Source organism: Drosophila guanche, unplaced genomic scaffold (genome assembly GCF_900245975.1).
Source record: "Drosophila guanche unplaced genomic scaffold, DGUA_6, whole genome shotgun sequence".
NCBI classification, from domain to species: Eukaryota; Metazoa; Arthropoda; class Insecta; order Diptera; family Drosophilidae; genus Drosophila; species Drosophila guanche.
Genome location: NW_022995745.1, coordinates 4269455 through 4290006, shown reverse-complemented (window position 1 = coordinate 4290006; position 20552 = coordinate 4269455). Strand labels below are relative to the sequence as shown.

General features: G+C 48.0%; 1 protein-coding gene across 1 annotated transcript; it reads right to left on the bottom strand.

The window, feature by feature from the left end:
- Window positions 1–323: 323 nt before the first annotated feature.
- On the bottom strand, window positions 324–20522 carry LOC117580815 (homeobox protein unc-4). Its single transcript, XM_034267533.1, has 4 exons — window positions 19585–20522; window positions 2441–2751; window positions 920–1059; window positions 324–853 (listed from the first exon to the last, which is right to left on the bottom strand). The coding sequence occupies exons 1-4, from the start codon at window positions 20018–20020 to the stop codon at window positions 412–414; spliced, it is 1329 nt and encodes a 442-aa protein (XP_034123424.1). The 5' UTR covers window positions 20021–20522; the 3' UTR covers window positions 324–411.
- Window positions 20523–20552: the final 30 nt, after the last annotated feature.

Below are 20552 nucleotides of genomic sequence, written 5' to 3'. Positions count from 1 at the left end.
GTTCCACGGTGCGTGTGCTGCGTGTGAACTTGATGGATGCACCATAGCCGCCGCCGCCTTGTGCCGCCGCCACTCCTGCAACGTCCTCCCTCTGCTACTCCGCCTCCTGCTGCTGCTGCTTGTGTCTCATCTGCTGCTGGTCTATCTGTCTCTCTTCAGCTTGCAGCTTGTCGCTGGCGTGACAGGGACAGGGCCCGGCGGGCACTTTGCTGCAAATTAAAATGCATACGAATATGCGTACTCAAACTGGCACTCACATTCCCATTCCCATTCCCATTCACATTCGCATTCTTAGCCCCCAAAATAAAACGAGGCGGGGAACTTGTGTACTTAAGTCTTTAGTTGGTCACCAAATCCAAATCTATTTGCGTCATTTGCTACTCGTAATGCTAACATCGATAAGGACATTCGTTATGTGCCCAGCAAGGACTCAATGCTGAAGGGGGAATTGTAGAGACTCTTGTGCTGGGAGGGTGGGGGCACCTTTGGTGGTGTCTCCAGTTTGATCGTCACACGGCTACGGGGATCGTCGGGCTCGCTGCCGATGCTCCTTGGGTAGGTTCTCGAGGAGCTGTACGAGTTGTCCTGACTGTCGCCCACGCTCACCACATCGATGGGCAGCTCATCGTCATGGTCCTGCTCCTCATCATCATCATCATTATTCTCGTGCTCGTAGCTATGCTGGGGTAATCCCAGTTCCAGTTCCAGTTCCAGTTCCAGCTGCTGCCAATCGTCCTTGTGGGCCGCCAAGTAGTCCGCCCTCAAGCGCTCCATATTCACTTCGATTCCCTTGAGTCGCAGCTTGCGCGCCTGCCGCTCAATCGACTTTCCCATTCGCTTGCACCGCTGCGCCCTGATCGATAGAGAATTGCATCAGATTCTGTTCAGTGTTCGGTTTTGTTTCTGGTTCTGTGCTCACCGCTCTCTGGCCCTCAGCTCGGACAGCGGAATGGGTGCACCGCTGCAGCTCTGCGGCTGTGCATTGTGCGCCGGTCGACCGGGACCCTTCTTAGTGTGCTCCTTCTTGCGCCACTTGGCGCGACGATTCTGAAACCAGACCTGCAATACAAAATGAGGCAATTGGGATTAGCAGCTAGCAGAGGCAGGAATAAGCAGGAGAGATGTTCAAAAAGTTGAAGCAACTTTCTGGACCGATTTGAAGGCCATAAGGGGGTGACTGAACGCGGAACTGCTTGGCATTGCAGCTGGGTCGTGGATATCCTTTTGTTGGCTTAAAGTGAAGCCTGCAAGTATTATTGAGTGATCTTCTGGCCACTAATCATCACTCGATTTGGATGATTGGCTGTTTTTGGGTGTTTTTCATAACAGCATTCGAATGATTAGCCAGCCAGTGCCAAGGGCAAACGAGACAATAGTTCCGAGACAATACCGATGCTGATGATGATGATGATGATGATGATGTTGGAGGCTTTGGCTTGTCGAACAAGATGGCGTCGCTAATTGACATGCAGTTTGTGGGTAGACTCAAGCGTAACGGGGCTCTGGGAGGGGGGCGGGGGGGCACTGCTTGCTGGCTGCTGATCCATGGGCCGTGGCCCGTGGGCGTTATGTGTGTGTCGCATGGCGTTGACAACCATTCAAATTTCTGTCTCTCTCTCGCTCTCTCTCTCTCTCTGTGTGTGTGTGTGTGTGTGTGTGTGGCAATTTGAAGTCATTTGCATGCATTGTGCACTTTTTTAATGTGCAACAAATTGTTTTTGAACAGCGGCATGCAATGCACACGGCCCGAGCTCTGCACCATGTGCACCCTGTGCAGCGCCCACCCCACCTGAGAGGGGCCAAGGGGTGGGGTAACGTACTGACTGTCGGAACTGACTGACTGTCGCTGTCTTGTCTTGTCTTGTCTTGTGTTGTCTTGTCGTTCGCATTGACAAATTGATATGTCATGTCAAGAAACAATTTCAGACAAAAAAGCGTAGCCAAATGTCCCACTCACTTTGAGAGAGAGAAAGAGAGAGAGAGAGAGACAGAGATGGAGACAAAGACCAACGATAATCACACGACTGACATGCAAAGTCAGCCATGGAATGGAATGGAATGGAATGGAGTGCAGGGGGAATGAACTGGAATGGAATGGAGTACCGGCAAGGCAGGCAAGGGTTAGGCTGCGGCTTCGTCTCTGGCTTCGGCTTCGGCTCTGGCTCTGGCTCTGCCTTTGGTCTCTCCGAATGAATCCAATTGAAATCATTACAACAACAAGCGACACGAAACGCAATTGCAAATGAAATAAAATGAATTATAATGAATAAAAATAGTCAGGTAATTGGTTTTATTGAGTAATTGAGTTCCAGTTGCCATCCAAATTGTTTTACAATGCCATCACGCAAAGCCCAAACAGCAATAGGCATGCAGAAGACTCCAACTGAATGGGCATGGATATGTGAGGCATATATATGGAGACAGAAATCTCTAGACTCACCGCTATTCGTCCCTCCTTGAGGTGCAGTCGCATGGCCAGCGACTCGCGCATAAATATATCCGGATAGTGGCTGCTGAGGAAGGCTCGCTCCAGCTCCTCCAGCTGCCACGAGCTGAAGTTGGTGCGGCAACGTCGCCGCTTCGAGGCATCACCATCACCATCGGCCTCGGCCTCGGCCTCTGCCTCTGCATCCGGACTGGCTTGAGGATTGGCATTGGGATTGGATTCGGTTTCGGTTTCGGTTTCGGTTTCGTGTTCGCGGCGTGCATTGCTGCTCTCCTCGCTGGCCGTCTCGTCCTGCTCCTCCTGGCCTGCAATTGGGGGCAAGGTACAAATAGATTAGATCGGAAGCGAGGCGGTGCCGGGCGGGCATAATTGACTTGCTAAGCGCTGAGCGGGAGGTGCAGTAGAACCCCCTAAGGAAGGGGGCGTGGCCAGGGCATGTGTCGGGGGACGTTTCGGTCTCGTTTTATAATTGCAAACAATTAAAGTCTATTTATGCAAATTTCCAAGATATGCAAACGGCACCCAAAACGAGGCAGGCAGCGCCAGAAGCGGAGCAAAGGAACGGAGCACAGGAACCGAGTGGCCACGCCTCCGACTGCCTAATGGTGCACCATATCATATGGCACCACAGACACAGACACAGACACAGACATAGACATTGCTGGGTAGAGCTCCGTCGTTTGTCTTTCTAATTTATAGCGGCGCAAATTGGTTTTCACAATTAGGAAGTGGTGGGTGGGCTCTCCCTCTCTCTGGCTGTGTGTTCTCGGATATGTTTAAAGCTTCATTTGCGGAAGTAAATTACAGCCCCTACTGGCTGCTCCCCTCCCCACAGTGGGGGGGGCTTTTGCTCCGTTTACAGGGAGTTGCAATTTTAAGTGAAATTTAATTGCAAAAATTTCTGCGGACTAGCCAATTAGGTGGGGCAGAGACGAAGGCTAACCGCAGACCGCAACCACCACAGGCGCAACATCATTCAGGCACAGCGGGTGGCGCCGCCTTGGAAAGTCAGTTGTGGTCCCCCCCCCCCCCCCTGTATGGCCACCCAGAGGAAGCAACACAGTCCCCTTGGAGTACGTGATTTTCATACTCGCATATGAAATGCACACAGATTTTGACAATTTACAAACACATCTGCTAGCAAATCGAAGAAAGGGAAGAGCCAGAGAGAGAGAGAGAGAGAGTGCCAGACGGACAGCGGACAGACGGACAGACGGACAGAGTTATAGTCTCTGGGATGTTCAACCCCTCAATCAGACATTTTATAGAGTTCAGCGAACAAGTTCAGCAAACAAACAACCAAAAAAGGGGGCAGGTCCCTGTCTCTGTCCCTGTCCGTGTCCCTGCCTCTGACAAGAACTCTCTCTGTGTTTCGGCTATATATCCTTCGTATCGGAGCAACAAAGCAACAATGCCTCGGTTGTCCGTGCCCCCTGGTTGTGCCCCTGCCCCTGCCTCAGCGGCCTCATCATCACACTTGAAAGAGTAAATAAAATATAATTCCTCAAGGGTGTTATAAATAAAATTATCTGAATTATGGTTTTTGTTGACTTTCTGACTCTCGACTCTCGACTCTCGACTCTCGACTTTCGTCTTGTTAGACCAGCAGCAGCAGGGGCAGGGCTAGGGGCAGGGGCAGGGGCAGGGGCAGAACGGTGGGTTGTGGCATAGTTATGCAGTGCAGCAACATTTGACTTCTGGGGGTTTGTCTTGCCTAATTTGCCACGAAGATTCCCAACTGGAACTGGAAATCCATGGACAACACTCATACACCCCGACTGGGTTTAGGGGTTTAAACGAGTTGTACGAAAGAGTTGGGAGTGGGAATGGGAATGGGTTCCCGAAATCGATATGAGTAGCAGATAATAAATAGTAAAGGCATTTGGCATACACTCTGCTCCAATCTATTGTTCGAAAAGTTGACTTCCTCAAGGGCAGAATTGATTTGGCGATTGGTCATTTAAGTGATATGTAAGTAGTTCTATTTATTGGAAATCTTTAAGAATAAACCAACAAAATCTGAACAATTGAATAAAATCTGTGAATAATTCATGGCAAAACAGGAGTACACATAAATATGTGCAAGTAAAACTCATCTGTTGGTAATCAAATTCATCCCTCTGTCAATTTCATAGCTGTTTTGTTGCTCTTCCCTTTGTTGGCTAATTAAAAACATTAACCCAATTTTAATTAGGCCAGCAAATGTGCAAACAGGGACTCGGCATTCGCCCTCAAACAGAATTTGAATCTAAATCAGAATCTCAGTCTCAGTCTCAGAGACGGTAGACGGTAGACGGTAGACGATCGACAACAACATTTGCATATAAACTGTATAAATTGTTTGTTGTCTGCTCACTAATCTCTGCCACTGTAGCTGCTGTCCAACCCCCAAGCCCAACCCCAGGAGCTGCTGTCCAAAGAGGCAGCCTAGGACATCCTTTTGGCCCTTAGTTTTGCCTAATTTCAAAGGTCGTTAAACAAACAAACTCAAGTGGAACAAAATGCACACGCAGATGAGCAGAGAGAGAGAGAGAGAGAGAAGGAAGGAGGCCCTCGGGACGATGATGATGAGCACAAGGACATCAGCAAAGGGACTAGCACTGCCACTGCCACTGGCGCAGCCATAACGTTGAGCGCCGCATCAAATCTGGACCGATCCGACCCGACCCGACACGACCCGTGGCCCTGGCACTTTCCACCTCCAAACGACCCACAAAAAATTACCCAAAAAATGCCCGTAAAAATCTATAAAAAATTTAGATTGAAACTGGCAGCAGCAGCCAAGCCAAGAAAAAAATATAATCAAATAAAATACAACACAAAAAATGTGAGGGGCTGAGCCTCATTAGCATTTATAGGCCACACAAATGTCAGGATGGGAATGGGAATGGGCATGGCCATGGCAGGGGGGGGGGGGGATGCGACACAGAATGCCAGGCACCTTCTGAGGTTCATTAGAAGCTTGTCACATGATTTGATTTGCCATTTGCTGCAGGACGACTGCGCTCTCACACGAAATACACGCACAAAAAAATGCAAAATGCAAATAAAACACCCAAAAGTTAACAACAACAAAAAAACAGGGAACATCAGTTGGAACAAAAAAGTGGGACGTGAGGCCACATACACTATTAGGGCTGCTAATTATGTGACCCTCCTGCTGCCAAAGTCAACCCCCAGGAACTCTTCAATACAAAAAAAAAAAAAATAGACCCGAAAATTAACCATAAAGTCAGACACACTCGCGCCCCTGACACAGCGCTTTTCTACGGCCAGCTCTTTGGGTTGTGTGTTTTTTTTTGTTTCTAGCGTTTATTTTTTTAAACCCTTTTTTTTTTTTTTTTTGCTGGACACTTTTCAGTGGCTGTCAAAGGCGTTTCAATTTGGGCCCATTGATGGATGGTCCAAGTTTCCCAGATTTTGACGCAGCTTAACACTGTGGAATCGTGTTGGAGTGTGTTAAATTGTGTGTTAAAAGAGGAAACGTGGGAAGCTGAGCTATGACAGAGAGGGGTAAAAGGGGGCAAGATATCACTTACAGGAGAGTGAATTTTGTATAAAAAGAAAACTACTAGAACCCATTTAAATTGTATCTAAAAAACATTGTAACAAAAATGAGGCAATTCCCTTTCATAGCTGTCTGGGATCTGTCCTTTGTGGGCTTTTTCCCCTTTTCTGCTCAATAAAACCCTGCCATAATTATCGTTTCTATGGGGGGAAAACTATTACCAAAGACACCCAGAACAATGCTCATTACGGGTGCTCCTAGTAATTTGTTCAGGTATCCAGTTTGCAGTTTGCAGTTTGCAGTTTGCAGTTCCTTGGGGTGAGTGCAATAATAACCGCAATCGGATGGGTATCGGTGCCCTGCTGCAGGAGGCATCGTGTGGCACGGCACAGTGGGCCACAAATGTGTGGCACTTAATTTAATGAATTTCTTTGCACTTTGCTCGTCGCTCCGGCTGTTCTGCAACAGTTGCAACGCAGTCGGGGCATATGAATTTATATGAGTTGTTTGCATTAAACTGAATTGATCGACACGACGAGCGTTCGCTCCAACGATACACACACACACACACACACACAGCTCACACACACACAGCTCACACACACTCTCTCCCTCTCTGTGGTCGATCGGGTTTTGGGCTGGGACTGGGGTTGGGGCTTTGGGCTTTGGGGCCAGGGTCCATTCTTGGGTCATTGCTCATCTGCCACGCCAGGCACGTCAACGCGGCAAATTACTTTGCCGCTGTTGCGATGCAAAATTGAAAATTCAAGTGGAAGTGGAAGTGGTTAACTTGGCAACATGCTAGCCGATCGCCAGATACATGCCCCGTACCTCATGCCCCCTGCCACGTACCTGTTGCTGCCTCTTGTGGCACGTCTCGTGTTCTTGTGCATGTTATGATTAAATTTTGATAGCCAACAACAATCAAGTCAAAGAAAATCAATAATTTTTACGCATCTTGTTACGATGTTGCCAGTTGCCTCCTGCAACCTGCCTGATGCCTCATGCCTGATGCCTCATGCCTCATGCCTCATGCTTCATGCCTCCTGCCTGTTGCAACCAGCTTTGTGCCTCAAGTGCTTGGCCATGACGAAATGCTCTCCTCAAACGATCTACCAGCTCCGATCGACATGCCAAAGCGGCGCATAAATGTTTTGTTGTTTTAATGAAGACGTCGCCTCGGCCTCGGCCTCGGCCTCGGTCCGTGCCTTGGTTGTGGGCTCTGGGCTCTGGGGTCTGGGGTCTGGGGTCTCTCTCTTTCTGGCAAAAGAGTCGAAGAAGACATCAAGGCGTTGCATGCCACATTTTTTACCTCGTTCCTGTTTTCTCTTCATTTTTCTTTATTTTTGCCAAGCGACGAGGGGCGCGTCAGCGTCTGCACGCCATAGAGGATCTTCCTCCACTCTCTCTCTCTCCATCTCTCTCTCTCTCTCTCTCTCTCTCTCTGTGTATCTATCTCTTTCCATGTATCAGTATCTCTCTCTCTCTGTCTCTCTGCCCGTTGTGGCGCATTATTACGAATAGGGTCTAATTATTGTGGCAAGCCCCTGAGCTATAATTTGCCTGATTGATTTACATAACGATCGAAAATGATCAAGACATTAATTTCTTATTAACGTCGTTTCGTTCGTTCCTTCCTACAGTTTCGGTTGTGGTTAGGCGAGGTTCAGTTCGGTTCGGTTCGGTTCGGTTAGGATCGGTTATGCTGGTAGGGGGACTAGCTGGAGTGGGGATTGTGCGAGGATTCGTTGCGCCTACGTCTGGGGCTGGGGCTGCGGCTGCGGCTGCGGCTGGGACTGGGGCTCTGGGGCGTAACTCTGGACAGGGGCCCGAGTGTTGCCAGTGTCTTCCTTTCCAGTTCCCTTTCTTTGTTGCTCGTTCTATCTATCGGAGATCCGCATGCCAAGGGGCGCCACAGAAACCTCATGCACTCTCTCTCTCTCTGTCTATCGTTTTTGGGTTCTTTTCTTTCGGTATTGCAAAATAGCGTTTAAGGAATAAACTTTAGTTCCTCTGTTTGCCCTCTTGGTGGCATTGAAGCACCTCTCGGACGCCGTCTCCATTTCAATCCATTTCAAACAAGTTTATAGAGTTCTCACCTTAACGTCAAGCCAAACTAAGAGCCAACTAGTGAGGATTGGAACAGCTGAAAGCACTCCATCTGTTCCATACCACTCACACAGATTGTTGCCTTTCGCTTATGGGACATTGGAACAGAGTAGCCGTTGATACTTTCTATTGATCTCAGTATTTCTTTCAGTATCTTTTGCAATGTCTCCTTTCTTCGCCTCGCTATGGCTCTTCCTCCTTCCTCATTCCCCAATCCCTTTGCGTCGTTACCTTTCCTTTTGTCTGCTTTTGCTTCCTCCTCCACCGATGGACCGATCGTTTTGTTCGTTTCGGACATAATTAATGTTAGTTTTAACGCTGCTTGAAAATGTTATTTCCCTTGATTATAGGAGGGCGCAACGTACTACCACGGCTGCCGCTGAGCCGTCGGTGGCGATCTCTCGCTCTCTCTCTCTCTCTCTCTCTCTCTTGCTGTATCTCTGTCTGTCTGTGGCTTCTTCCTCCTTCTTTTGTGCTGTTTACTGCCGCTGATTGTCGGTTGTTTTCTGTGCTGGTGTCCGCTTTGTCCGCTCTCTGGCAGCGCTCTCTCGCTGTAGGCAGTCATGGGGAAACATTTTATGACGATTACTGTAATTCGTTGCCGCAAACAATAATTACTTTCCATTACGAAAATGGCGGGCATATTATCACCTGAATATCACATACACACACACACACCCATCCACATGAGCAGTTCACCAACACAGGTGTTAAAGCACACACTGAGACGCCAAAAGACACTTTTATTTTTTTGAGAGGAAGTTAACGTATTGGGAGCAACGTTGCAACGTTGTCTAAAATTTTCGGTAATAAAATATGACAACTCAATCAAGGCACATAAAAGAGCCAGCCAACAGAATAACAGCAAACAGCAAGGGGCCCCAGTTCCAGCTACAACAACAACAACAAGAACAACCACTTTGGCAGAGATTCGGGGCGGATCCCATGGGGATCTGTCGGGAGGAACTGGAGGAACCTGAAGGAAAGCTTTAGTAATTTGCAGAGGCTGCAAAGACGATCAGAATTTACGATCATTTTGTTTTCAAAATCAATTTAGAAAGGAAGCGCGGCAAAGATCAGGCCCCAGCGGAGAGCCAGAGCAGCACACGACAGATGTGGGCTCAGGCTGGCCTGGAGAGCGGCAGTCAGAGCAAAAGAGAGAAGGAGAGAAGGAGAGAAGGAGAGAAGGAGAGGCAAGGTGAGGCCAGGAGGAGGCCCAGCCTCAAATTGAGTTCTTAAGTTGTCTGGGCTTTCGCATTCAGTGGTTGGGGGGTTCCAGCTCTAAGCAGGGGATCAGGCATCAAGGCAATCACTTGGATTCTGGATACTGGATTCTCGGATCTTGCAACTGGCATCATGCACATCTCCATCCCCACTCCACTTTTGTTTCGCTCGATTCTCGCTCTCTGCCGTTTTCGGCAGTTATTAGCCTGGTAAAACACGAGTCTTGCACATTTGAGAGCTTGTAATTTACTTAATTTGATTACGAAGCGAAGTCTTCAGTCTTCAGTCTTCAGTCTCCCCCGAGATGTTGGGGCAATGGGCGTGGTTTCTTCTGTGTTGTCTGTCTGTCTGTGTTGTATCTCTATGTGTGTGTGTGTGTGTGTGTGTGTGTGTGTGCTGCAGGTGCAAATGATGAGGACCGATCAGAAAAGAGCTTAAATAGTGCAATGGAGATTAGAAGGGCAACCAATGTTTCGGTCTTCAGCAGTTGACAATTTATTTTTGTGTGCATAGTTAATTGAGCAAACAAATCCAATTTCACGAGGCAGCAGCAGGCCAGCGAGCAAAAAAAACACACAAAATTCTATTAATACAAACAATAGTTTATTAATTGAAAGTTATGTATGTCTGGGCTCCAGAGGGGCTTATGATTTATGCGTGCCTACCAACAGAAACAACAGAAAGAGAACAACAAAAACAGCAATCATAATCATAATCAGATAATTTGGAAGAGCAGTTGGAAAGCCCTGCCTCGTTGAGTCTATACCATTGATACCCTTTCTATAAGAATTATTAAGTTGTAAATATATTTTAAACTTGCATTTTAAATGTAGAGAATGTTATGAATACCTAATTAATTGGACTGAATTTTGGAGTTTCCTCTATTGTTTTTTTAAATCTAAAATATATTCAAAAGAAATATTGTATTCGATGAAATTTGAGTTCTCCAATGAAAAACACATTGATTAGCATTCAATATCATTGTGTAGGAACCGATTGGTAGACACTTTGGTTTATTGGTTAGTAGCGCTAGTCAAAGAGAAAATACTCTGTTAGCGAGGGTATACAAATCAAATCCAATCCAATCCCAAGGAGTGAAGCAAACCCAAAAAAGAAACAAAGCAGAAATGGCAAAAGTAGTGGAATAAGCAGAACAAGAAGAAGCAAGAGCGCGCATAAAAATTGATTTCTGCTGCTGCTTTTAATGAATTCTCGGCAACAACAAAAACAACAAAAACAACAGAAACAACAACAACACAATCTCAATCAATTTCAAGTCGCACATCACATCAAAACAAATTACCAAGGAATTAATTTGCCATCAGAATCACGCAAGCGCAGAGCTCACAATGGCAGCGACAATGTGAGTGAGAGGGAGAGAGAGAGAGCCCCTTTGGTTGTCTGGCGGGGAGTGTTAGGGTGGCGGGGGCCCCTACAGGATGATGAGGCGGCGGCGGCAGCACACAACGAGTTTCGGGCTATGGCGATTAATAGAGCGCGAGAGGAGAGAGTGAATGAGAGCGAGAGAGCGTGTTGCCAGGGAGAGTGCTGGCGGAGGTATGTAGGTGCCGTGATTAATACATGAGGATTTAATTAACTTGCCGTAGTGCCTCTCGCTCGCCCCTCCATCGATATCACATAACCCATCCCCCATCATCATCATCATCTCATTGCTTTTCGTTTTCGTTCTGCTGGCACAGTGTGCATGGCTGCGAAAGGTGGGGCCCATGCCGGCGAGTGCTCTGAAAATACAGTTGCACATTGTGTGTGCAGTCTGAGTGCTCGCAATGCCTCTCACCTTACACGCAAATACCTTGAATATACCTGGAGAATGCACAAACTATAACGACTGCGACGCAACGCTGACGGCGACTGAGACGTCGGGTCATTTGAAACTCGCAACCGGCAGAGGTGATAGCAAGCCGAGTGCACGAGAGAGAGAGAGAGAGAGAGAGATTGAGAGAGGCTTGCGTTGGCAACTTGTTGTAAATGGCAGAGCAGAGCAGAGCAGAGCAGAGCAGGTGAGTGTGTGCATGTGTGTGTGTGCGTGTAATTGAAACGTGTTTTGTTGCTGCCACGGCCACTGCTGCCGCCTGTCCCTGTTGAACGCCTGCAGCGCGAAAATCGGTGGCATGTATAATTTTTATCACCTTTAATTAACTTTTCAATTAATAAAAAAAAACGCAACAGCAACAGCAGAAGCAGACACAGCAGCGGCAACAACAACATGTTGAGCGCATGTTAAGCGGAAAAGTCGCAGCTGCCGCCAGAGCCAGAGAGCAGAGCGCGCGAATCGCCGACGGCATTTTGCACACAAAAAACTTGCAGGACAACTAAAGGAAAGGAGGAGATGTAGGTGAGAAGGAGCGTAGCATAAGGCAATGGCAGCCAGGGGTGTGGGCGTCGAAGGAGAGGAAGAGTAGGATGGCAGATGTTTGCTGCCCACGTCCCTGCCCCTAAACGTTGTCCATCTCCTCTTCTCTACTTGACTTACGTCTGGTTAACGGTATGAAAAGGTCTCGGGCGTTTGGGCTGCCATCCTATAAAATAGGGCTGCCATTGTATTCCGATTATTTTCATTGAACAAAGCTTTGTCGATCCTTAAATATCATCAAGAAAATGTATGATCCATCTATGCTAAAAGCTATGACCAGGACACAGAGAGAGCGAAAGCGGGATGAGGTCCCAAAATATATTTTTCCCCTTGTATACTTGTACGGAAATCTGTGCCCACCCGATATTCTGACACTGCCCCCTCTTAGACACGCACGTCTGCCCCCTAACACAAATAAAGTGTAATCATGGGGAATGCCAGAACCGAACCGAACCCGAAATCGTTTCCAAAATTGATTAAAAACCGCATCGACTCACTAAAGAAATAAACAGGCCAGCCGGAGCAGCACGAACGGAAACGGAAATGAACACCAACACACACGGGCACACCAGACATATGGGGGGGAAAATGGCCTCAAAGTCAGCTAAAAGTGTCATTACGACTCACAGAAAACCAAAGCCCAAAGCGAACCAACAGAACGAAGAGGGAAAGCAAAAGTAAAGCAGAAACCAGAAACCAAAGCAAAGCAAAGCAAAGCAAAGCAAAGCAAAGCAAATAAGAACAACAAGAATGGGGAAAACTTTCAGGGACGTCTGCCGCACCTCCCGTTCCCGCTCCCACTCTTGCCACCGTCTCCGTCACCGTCTCGGGCATGCGGCTCAATTCAATTTTATCGTTTCAATATTAACCCAAAACAACCCCACAATATTGCCTTCATTTAAGGTTTATTAGATACAACGACAGCGGGAAACACTGTTGGGGCGTAGAGGAGGTGGCGTCGGAAGGGACAGAAGACTGAGGTGGAGCTCGAGGTGGCGCAGGGATTGCAATGGGCATAGGTATGGGGCACAGCCAACGAGCGGAACGCGGCAAATGTCGACGTTGGATACAAGAAATATTGCGACTAAAGCAACAACATTGAGCAATGAACACAAGGCAATCGACTAACGAATACTTCTTAATGAATTATTTAAGGGATTTTAAATCTCCAGTCTTAAAGGAGTTTCATCTTCTGGGGAATATCTCTTGAAGAGTCATTCTTCTCCTTAAATATAGATCTTGAAAAGATCTTTTTTACCACAAAACACTCTTTTATTTTAGTGAGCTATTCTGCTCATACGAAGTTGTGGAAAAGTAATTAAATCTGTGGAAAATATTAGCTATTAGAATTATGTTGTATAATGAGGCGTACATTGTGGGCCTATCAGCGACTAACATGTGCAGCTCCAAATACCCATACATATGAATAACACAAACATTTCCAATTTGCAAACGAAATTCAACGAGAAAGGCGCTTAGGAAGTGGCCAAAAGAGAGTGAAAGAGGAGGATGGAGAGAGTGGGGTGGGTGGTAGGTTGTCGTGATAGACAGAGCGGTAGCATAACAAGGATAAATGCCCCACTGTGCTTGTCTCTCTCTCTCTCTCTCTCTCTCTTTCTCTCTCTTTGTCACGTTGTGTGTGTGTGTTTGTGGGAGTAATGGTATATACATTGATCCAACCGTAAAACTGGCTGACAATCAGAGCCCTGGCCAAGGAGAGAGAAAGAGCGAGAGAAGGGCCACTAGAGCACGAGTCCTGCCAAACAGGACTCCCACTCCTCCCCCCACCCACGGGCGATGGCACTGAGCCAAACCGAAACGACGCCAAGCCAAGTGTATAAATTGTATTAGCCCCGAGAAATGGAAGTGGAAGTGGCAGCGGCAGTGGAAGTGTCGTGCGGCTTTTCTTTTTCCCTGTGTTGTTTCTCCGTTCCCCCCTACCACAGCTTTTCCTGCTGTTGTTGTTGGTGTGCTGGGTGGGTGGGCTGGCAGGTTGGGGTCAGACAAGCGGGGGCGTTGCCAGGGTAGGCAATTGCTCGTCCTGTTCCTGCTCCTGCTCCTGCTCCCGCTCCTGCTGCTCCTCCTTGGCCACTACCTGCTGCTGTTTCTATTGATGTTTTCTGTTGGCTGTTTCTGTTGCTGGTGGTTGATGCGCGTCACACGCACGTACGCAGTCAGGCACGCACCACACAGCCAGGACATGGACACGGGCACGGACGAGGCATGGGGAACGCATCATGGAGAGCCGCCCAACATGGCCGCCATCGTTGTCGTTGTCGTTGTCGTTGTCTTTGCCCCAGACAAGGCAAGCGGGGGGGGCAGACCCGTACTCGGAGTCAGAGTCAGAGTCAGAGTCAGAGTCGGTGGTCTGTATCGAAAACGGAAGCGTAGCTCTTGTCCTGCCCCTGACTCTGGCTGAGTGCCATTTGCAGCAAATTGCAAACCGCAACAATTTCACAAAGGACAACGAAACAGGCAGGCGACAGACACACACACACACACACACACAAACACAGGCACAAGCACAGTAAAAGCTCCTTTGAGCGAACATAAATGCCAAGAGTTTCGTTGAGCAACAATTTGGAGTATAGAAAATATAATTTTCCTACTATTCGCTCTCAAATCCACGCTGGAAACGGTTCATTAAAAAGTGCAAAGTTTTCACTGTACCTGTACCGCCCCAGTATGCGGGAATAGAATGGAATGGAACGGAGCGGAATGAAGGGGAAGTGAAGGCATAGAATGGCAGAGCAATCTGTTTCAATATAAACGCACATGAGGCATTTACGAGACCCACAACAAGCGTTAGGGGTAGTGCCACAAGGGGTTGGGGGTTGGCTTTCACTGGGGATCAGGGAGCTCTATACATATGTATGTGCATGTATCCATGTGTGTGTGTGTGTGTGTTGCTGCCACTTAAATGCTTCTCATGTTTGTTGTTTGGTCAACAGATTTGGTTTTGGCCTCTGCCATACCCTAACCCCTAACCCCCAACCCCAATTGGGGTTCTTTTACTATGGAATGGATGCGGAGTTCGGGTGAATGGATTATAGCATATGTGAATATCCTGATGATATATGTATATCCTTGTACATGGAAAAAGTATATTCAAATTTCGTCTTGTTCAAGCATCTGCAGGCATCCTCTCGCTCTATGCTCTGTCTCCATCTCTCTGTGTATTCCTTTCTCTTTTCACATTTGATATTGCTTTTGGGGGTGGTTGTTCCACTGCACACACACACACACACCAACACACCAACACACACACACACACACGTATCCTTGGGCTTGGTCCCTGGGGTGTCATAATTCTTGACGAGCTCATCTTTTACTTAAGTTTTACATAATTCTCATGTCGTTGCGGAGCGGACTGGAGGAGGCTTTGCTTTGGCTCGGTCCATGGAGATGGCATAAAAATCGAAACGTGTGTGGCTGGGGGGCAGAGACTCACCACCCCCCCCCGGGGCTGGGTGTTGGGCCAAGCTAAGCTTTTGCGGTAAAACGCTCGATTCTACGTGCCTGCGGCTTTTCTCTGCTTAGCGTTTTTCCTCGTCTTCCAGAGGGTGTTATTGTTATGCCTCCCCCCCAGCTCCATGGTGGGTCATGTAATTGCCTTGATTTCCCGACACTTGTCGACACAGATTGCTGGCGGATGGCTGGAGCTGGGGTCTGACTGATTCGACTAGTCCTGGCCCAGCATTTATTAAATAATAAGTGGGCAAGCCCAAACCCAAATGCAAACGCAAAACCCACTTCGGAGCTAATAAATTCGAGGCATTTGTGTGCCTTTATTTCGTTATTTTTGGCCGACGTCTGCCCGCAATTTGCTAATCTAAAACGAGTTGTCCAATTTGTGGAGGATTTGTGGCAGGGGACACCGCAACGAGTGGCACTTGGGGCGTGGCACTTGTAATGGTATTTAAGAAAAATTACGCCTCAAAACTGTAAATGGCCACAAAAACGAGACACAAAACAAAAAAAAAAAACAAAACAAAATCGAGTCAAGTACCCAACAAAAAACAGCAAAAAATAAAATAAAATACGGATGGGGATGGGGATGGGGAAACACCCGCTACTTGAATACCCTGTAGGCCGCACCCCCCCCACCCCACCATCATTTTGTGGCTGTGTTCTCTGCTTTTTTGTGTGCTTTTTATTTTGAGCAACATTTATTTGCTGTTGTTGTTTTTGCTTATCAAGCGCCGCCATCTTTGTGCTAAACGGTAATTCAGCAACACAAGAACGGTACAACGGTACAACGGTACAACGGGTACAGGCTGCCAAGTCCGCGGAACGAGTGTAACGCGGGAGGGGGAGCGGGGGGGCACAGGACTAAGCCAAATCCGCCCCTTGAAGTGTTTATCCTTTTGTTTTACGTGTAGGAAGGGGAAGGACCAAGGACCTGGGGACTCGGCACTCGGGCCTTTTCAATTTAAGTTTAGAGAACAAAACGCCTTTTGATTTTTATTAGCTAACTGGTGGGCGGAGCAGCCAGTGGCCAAGGCAGGAATGGAGGAGTGTGGGGGCCGGAAGGGATGAGGGAAATTAAGGGAGCTGCCAAAATGCATTCCATCGCCGCCCTAGAAAAAAAAAACAGATTGTTGCCTTCGAATTTGCTGGTTTTTGGCTGGCCGTCTGCCATCCAACTGCGATTTACTGGGATTTATGAGGCCCCGGGCCCAGGGTTGTCGCCCTCATAAATTATGCAAATGGGAATGCAAATGCCAAGAAGGATGTAGGCTGCACGGGGTGGGGGGTATGGGGGCGTTTGCCTTCATTTCTGTTTTGTGTTCTTCTTAATATTTTTTTGGCAAGCGCCTAAATGAGAGCCACTTAAATAATTATCATTTCCCGAGACCAAAGAGAAACGACAAACGAGCCAAAAACGCTCGTCAAAACCTCATTTGTGGCCCCCGACGATCGGACCAATTAATGCCACTGCTGCCCACTGAGCGTTTTATTAATTAGCTGAGGAAAATCTGTGTGGAAACTCCGACTCCTCGGACTCCTCGGACTCCTCAGAAGCGAAGGGCCCATTAGTCGTTGATGTTGATGGGCCCTGGCTGTGGTTCGCTTCGATTTTCGGGGCTTCCAGTCTTCCACAGATTTCATTCTTTAAGCGAGGAAATATTCTCCCATACCATGGCCTTTCGATGTTACCAATTAGCTGCAAGGGACTCCATCAAGCATCGAGGCAGGCATCATCTTTCCATCTTTCCATCTTTCCATCTTCATTTTCCACTCGACACAATCACAATTAATCTATGGCCTAGGTAGAAGCTCCTCCACTCGTAGAAATTATGGCAATTACCAGAAGCGCTCGCGGTCAGCGGCTGTCTAATGAGCGGCCATCGGAGTGGAGCAGATCAGACCCAGCTCCATTCCCAGTCCCAGCATCCACATCCACATCAGCCACAGCATCAGCTCCTCTATTCATTCATCATCGATGGAATGATGATCAGTGGAAAGAAGGTGGAGGGGCCCCCAAGCCTCAACTCGAACCCGAAAACCTGACGGGGCGTGCCAATGGCAGTCTTATTAATTTGCCCAATTTCCACGAGGAGCGCAAGAGCAAGAGGGAATGGGTGAGGGAGAGGGAGAGGGAGAGGAAAATGAGAAAAACTTAATTAAAATGTCGTAAACGAAAATTGTATGTTTTGGGCCTGGTTTAGCAGCGAGAGAGAGGGGAGGCCCTGTGGCGGTGAGCTACCAAAAATAATTAAGACATTTCACTTCTTGTTCGACCTTTTTTTTTAAGGGCCCACAAAATGGTAAAAGAAAAATTGCTGCTACAAATTGTTTGGCTCTGACCAATTTCGACGGGTTTTTCCTCTGCTCTGCTGCTGCTGCTGCTGCTGTTCCTCAGTTCTTCTGGTCTTCTGGTCTTTTGCTTTTCTTGGCTGGCTTGGTTCGGGGCCGCGACCGAAAACAATAAAAATGACTAATGGCAGCTAATTTCCCGTCGTCGAGGAGGCACAAGATGCCTCGAACCACTCCGACATCCAATTCGAAGAGTTTCCCATTTGGAATTGGACGCGCCTCAGAAGTAGTTCAATTGCCTCAAACAACGCGGAGTGGGCTGTGGGTTGGGAGGGGGGAGGGTGGAGGGGGGAAGTAGGGTCCGTGGGCGTTGCCCGTGCAGGGCGTGACCAGAGCCAGTGGGCAGGGCGCGCAGTGGCAGCCAGAAGGACAGTTTGTGGGGGCGGGACGGGACATGACTTCACCTGCTCCTTTCCTTTTTCTTTGCCTTTGCCTTTCCCTTCCCTTCCCTTACCAATTTTCTCACTTTCCGTTTCCCGAAATCATATTTCCTTTTCAGCTGCCCCGCACTTCCGCAGCTGAATTTAGTTCCTTCAAGATCTGTGACAGCTCATGAAATAAATTAAATTTTGTTGCATCAATTATTCCTGCAGCAAAATGATGATAATTGAAGTTTCGAGACGTTCTACCTGTTGTGTATGACTAGGAGTTCAGTCTGCAGGATTCAACGATTTGACTTCGGTATAAAAAGTGTTCTTTTCCGATTGTGTCTGGCCCAAATTTGTATTGTATCATTCCCAGCCTGTCAACCTATTCGTCCTGCCTCTCGGATAGCCAAAATTCACTGTGGTCCCGGGTGCACCAGCCCATCTCTCCCTTCATTGTGGTCTGTCGCTCTCTAAACTATTTCACATTTGGCCAAAACGCACGAAATTGCTGGCCAAATTTAATTACGCGCATAATCAACAAGCAGCAACCACAACAACACACACACACACAAACACACACACACACAGTCAGTGGGGGCCAAAATGAGGCCTGTGGCTGGCTGGCTGCCTGTTTGCTGTTTTCGTTGATTAAAAATTGATCAAAAAACATAAAAACAAAACGAATTATGCATGGGTTCTGCCTCTCCTGTATACACATGAATATTTCTCGGCATGTACACACACTCGCGTGTGTGTGTGTGTGTGTGTGTGTGTGGGTGTGTGGGTGTTTGCGTATGTGCGGCAGTGAATTGATTAAAAAGAGCAATTCGATTGAAATTTTATTGGTAAATTGAATAAAGTGCGCGGCTGTAGCGGCCGGGGAAAACTTGTTGTTTGTGCGTTGCCACCCCCATGACCCGTGGGGGTCACCAACACATTCCAGCAAATTGCATGCGCAAAATATTTTGAACAGAATGTTAATGAATGCAATGAATAAATGAATGAAAGAATGAGTGTGCGCAGTGTGTGGGGAACTCTATGAACATTCAGTGTGTAACGATGATAGGATTGCGCCTGATTCTAGTGAGTTTATCACAAAGATCCATACAAATGGATGAAAGATGAAGGTAATTCCACCAGAAGAAACATTTCTACCTTCCCAGTTGACCAAGAGTTAGACCCATAAAATATCCATAAATATAGCTATGTATTTAGTTTTAAACTCTCAAGCAATTTCTTACATACCAAAGCAAAGTCGAATTGCGTCCATTGCAGTCAGGATTTTGGTGACTTTGGGAGCCCCCGACCTGTTAGCTTATTGCTCGAAAAGATGCACAAAATGGGCGATCGTTCAGAGAAGCATAAGATGGAAAAGCAGCCTGATAGTCCCACACCACTGGCACCTTACAAGAAATTCATAGGAAAGTATCCCAAGACAGTTCCGGAGAAGAGCTAGTCTGAGCAATGCCATGCGGGCACATCAGTGTGGAACTCAATGTCCCTGGAGGAGCGTAAGAAGTTTTGTTACGCTGAAGACCAACTGAAAGACGAGGCCAAAACGGAAGGCAACGAAGCCAAGCAGAATGTTAAAAAGGTGCACAAATCTTGTGTTGTTTCCATAAAGAATGTTCTCCACATTCCAAGAGTTCATTGAGCAAGTCCTCTAAGTTTTTCACTCCACAACTGCGAGTAGCTTCGGGATAGCTAAGGATAATGAAGAGGAGCTTCCACTTACCATCATTGATATGCAGTCGCTGGCTAGAGCAAGTACGCTGATCCTTTTGGTTGAGACTTGTCTGCTCCTGGTGCTCCGTTTTGATGGGAAACTCGTGATCTTGGGGCTGCTGATGCTGCAAGGCGGCTGCCGCTGCTGCTGCATTGGCCCGCTGCATGAGAGCCATTTGGCGTAGCATGTAAACGGAGGAAGAGGAGGAAGTGCTGGCCACGGATTCGGTCTCCGTGTCCGTCATGTGGGGCGGCAGCACCAAAAATGGTGCCCAACCGGGCACACGCATATTGACGGCTGCCGCGTATAGATTCAAGGCAGATGCCGCATGAGGATGTGGATGTGGATGCGAATGCGAAGGCGAATGTGGCGCCATCGAATTGTTGATCTGCGCCTGCGCCCGAGCAGCGGCTGCCAGCTGGAGCTGCTTGATCAGGTGGTCCATCCTGCGCAGGGATCGATTCAAGTCGATTCGATTCACGGCGAGTGTCACCTCCGCGTTGTCACTCGCATGGCACTCGCGGCTCACACTCGGAAAAAAATAGCAATAAAAAATAAGAGCAGCTGAGTGGCAGCCCGCAGCCCGTGGTAAGGATCCAGTAAATCCTGGCAGACGATACTAGCCCCCAAATGCAAGCTCTCTCTCCGGACTCTGGCGGCGACCCACTGTGCAGCGGCCGCGGCGGCGACAAACAAATTGATTCGAATTAAAATTACGCTCCGAGTTGTGGAGTCGCGCCCGGAGTCGGATTGGGTGGGAACAAGACAGAGATGGCCTGACAGCGAGCAAGCGAGACGGAGCACACACCGAGAGATAGAGATAGAGAGAGAAGGGTAGTGCTGGGTGGTGGTGGTGCTTGCGAGTGAGAGAGCGGGAGAGAGATGAACGAGGCTTCAGAGTTGACGTTTAAATGAGAAATATTATATGGAGAGACACAGCCACATCGGACTACGGTTACTGCTGCTGCTGCTGCTGC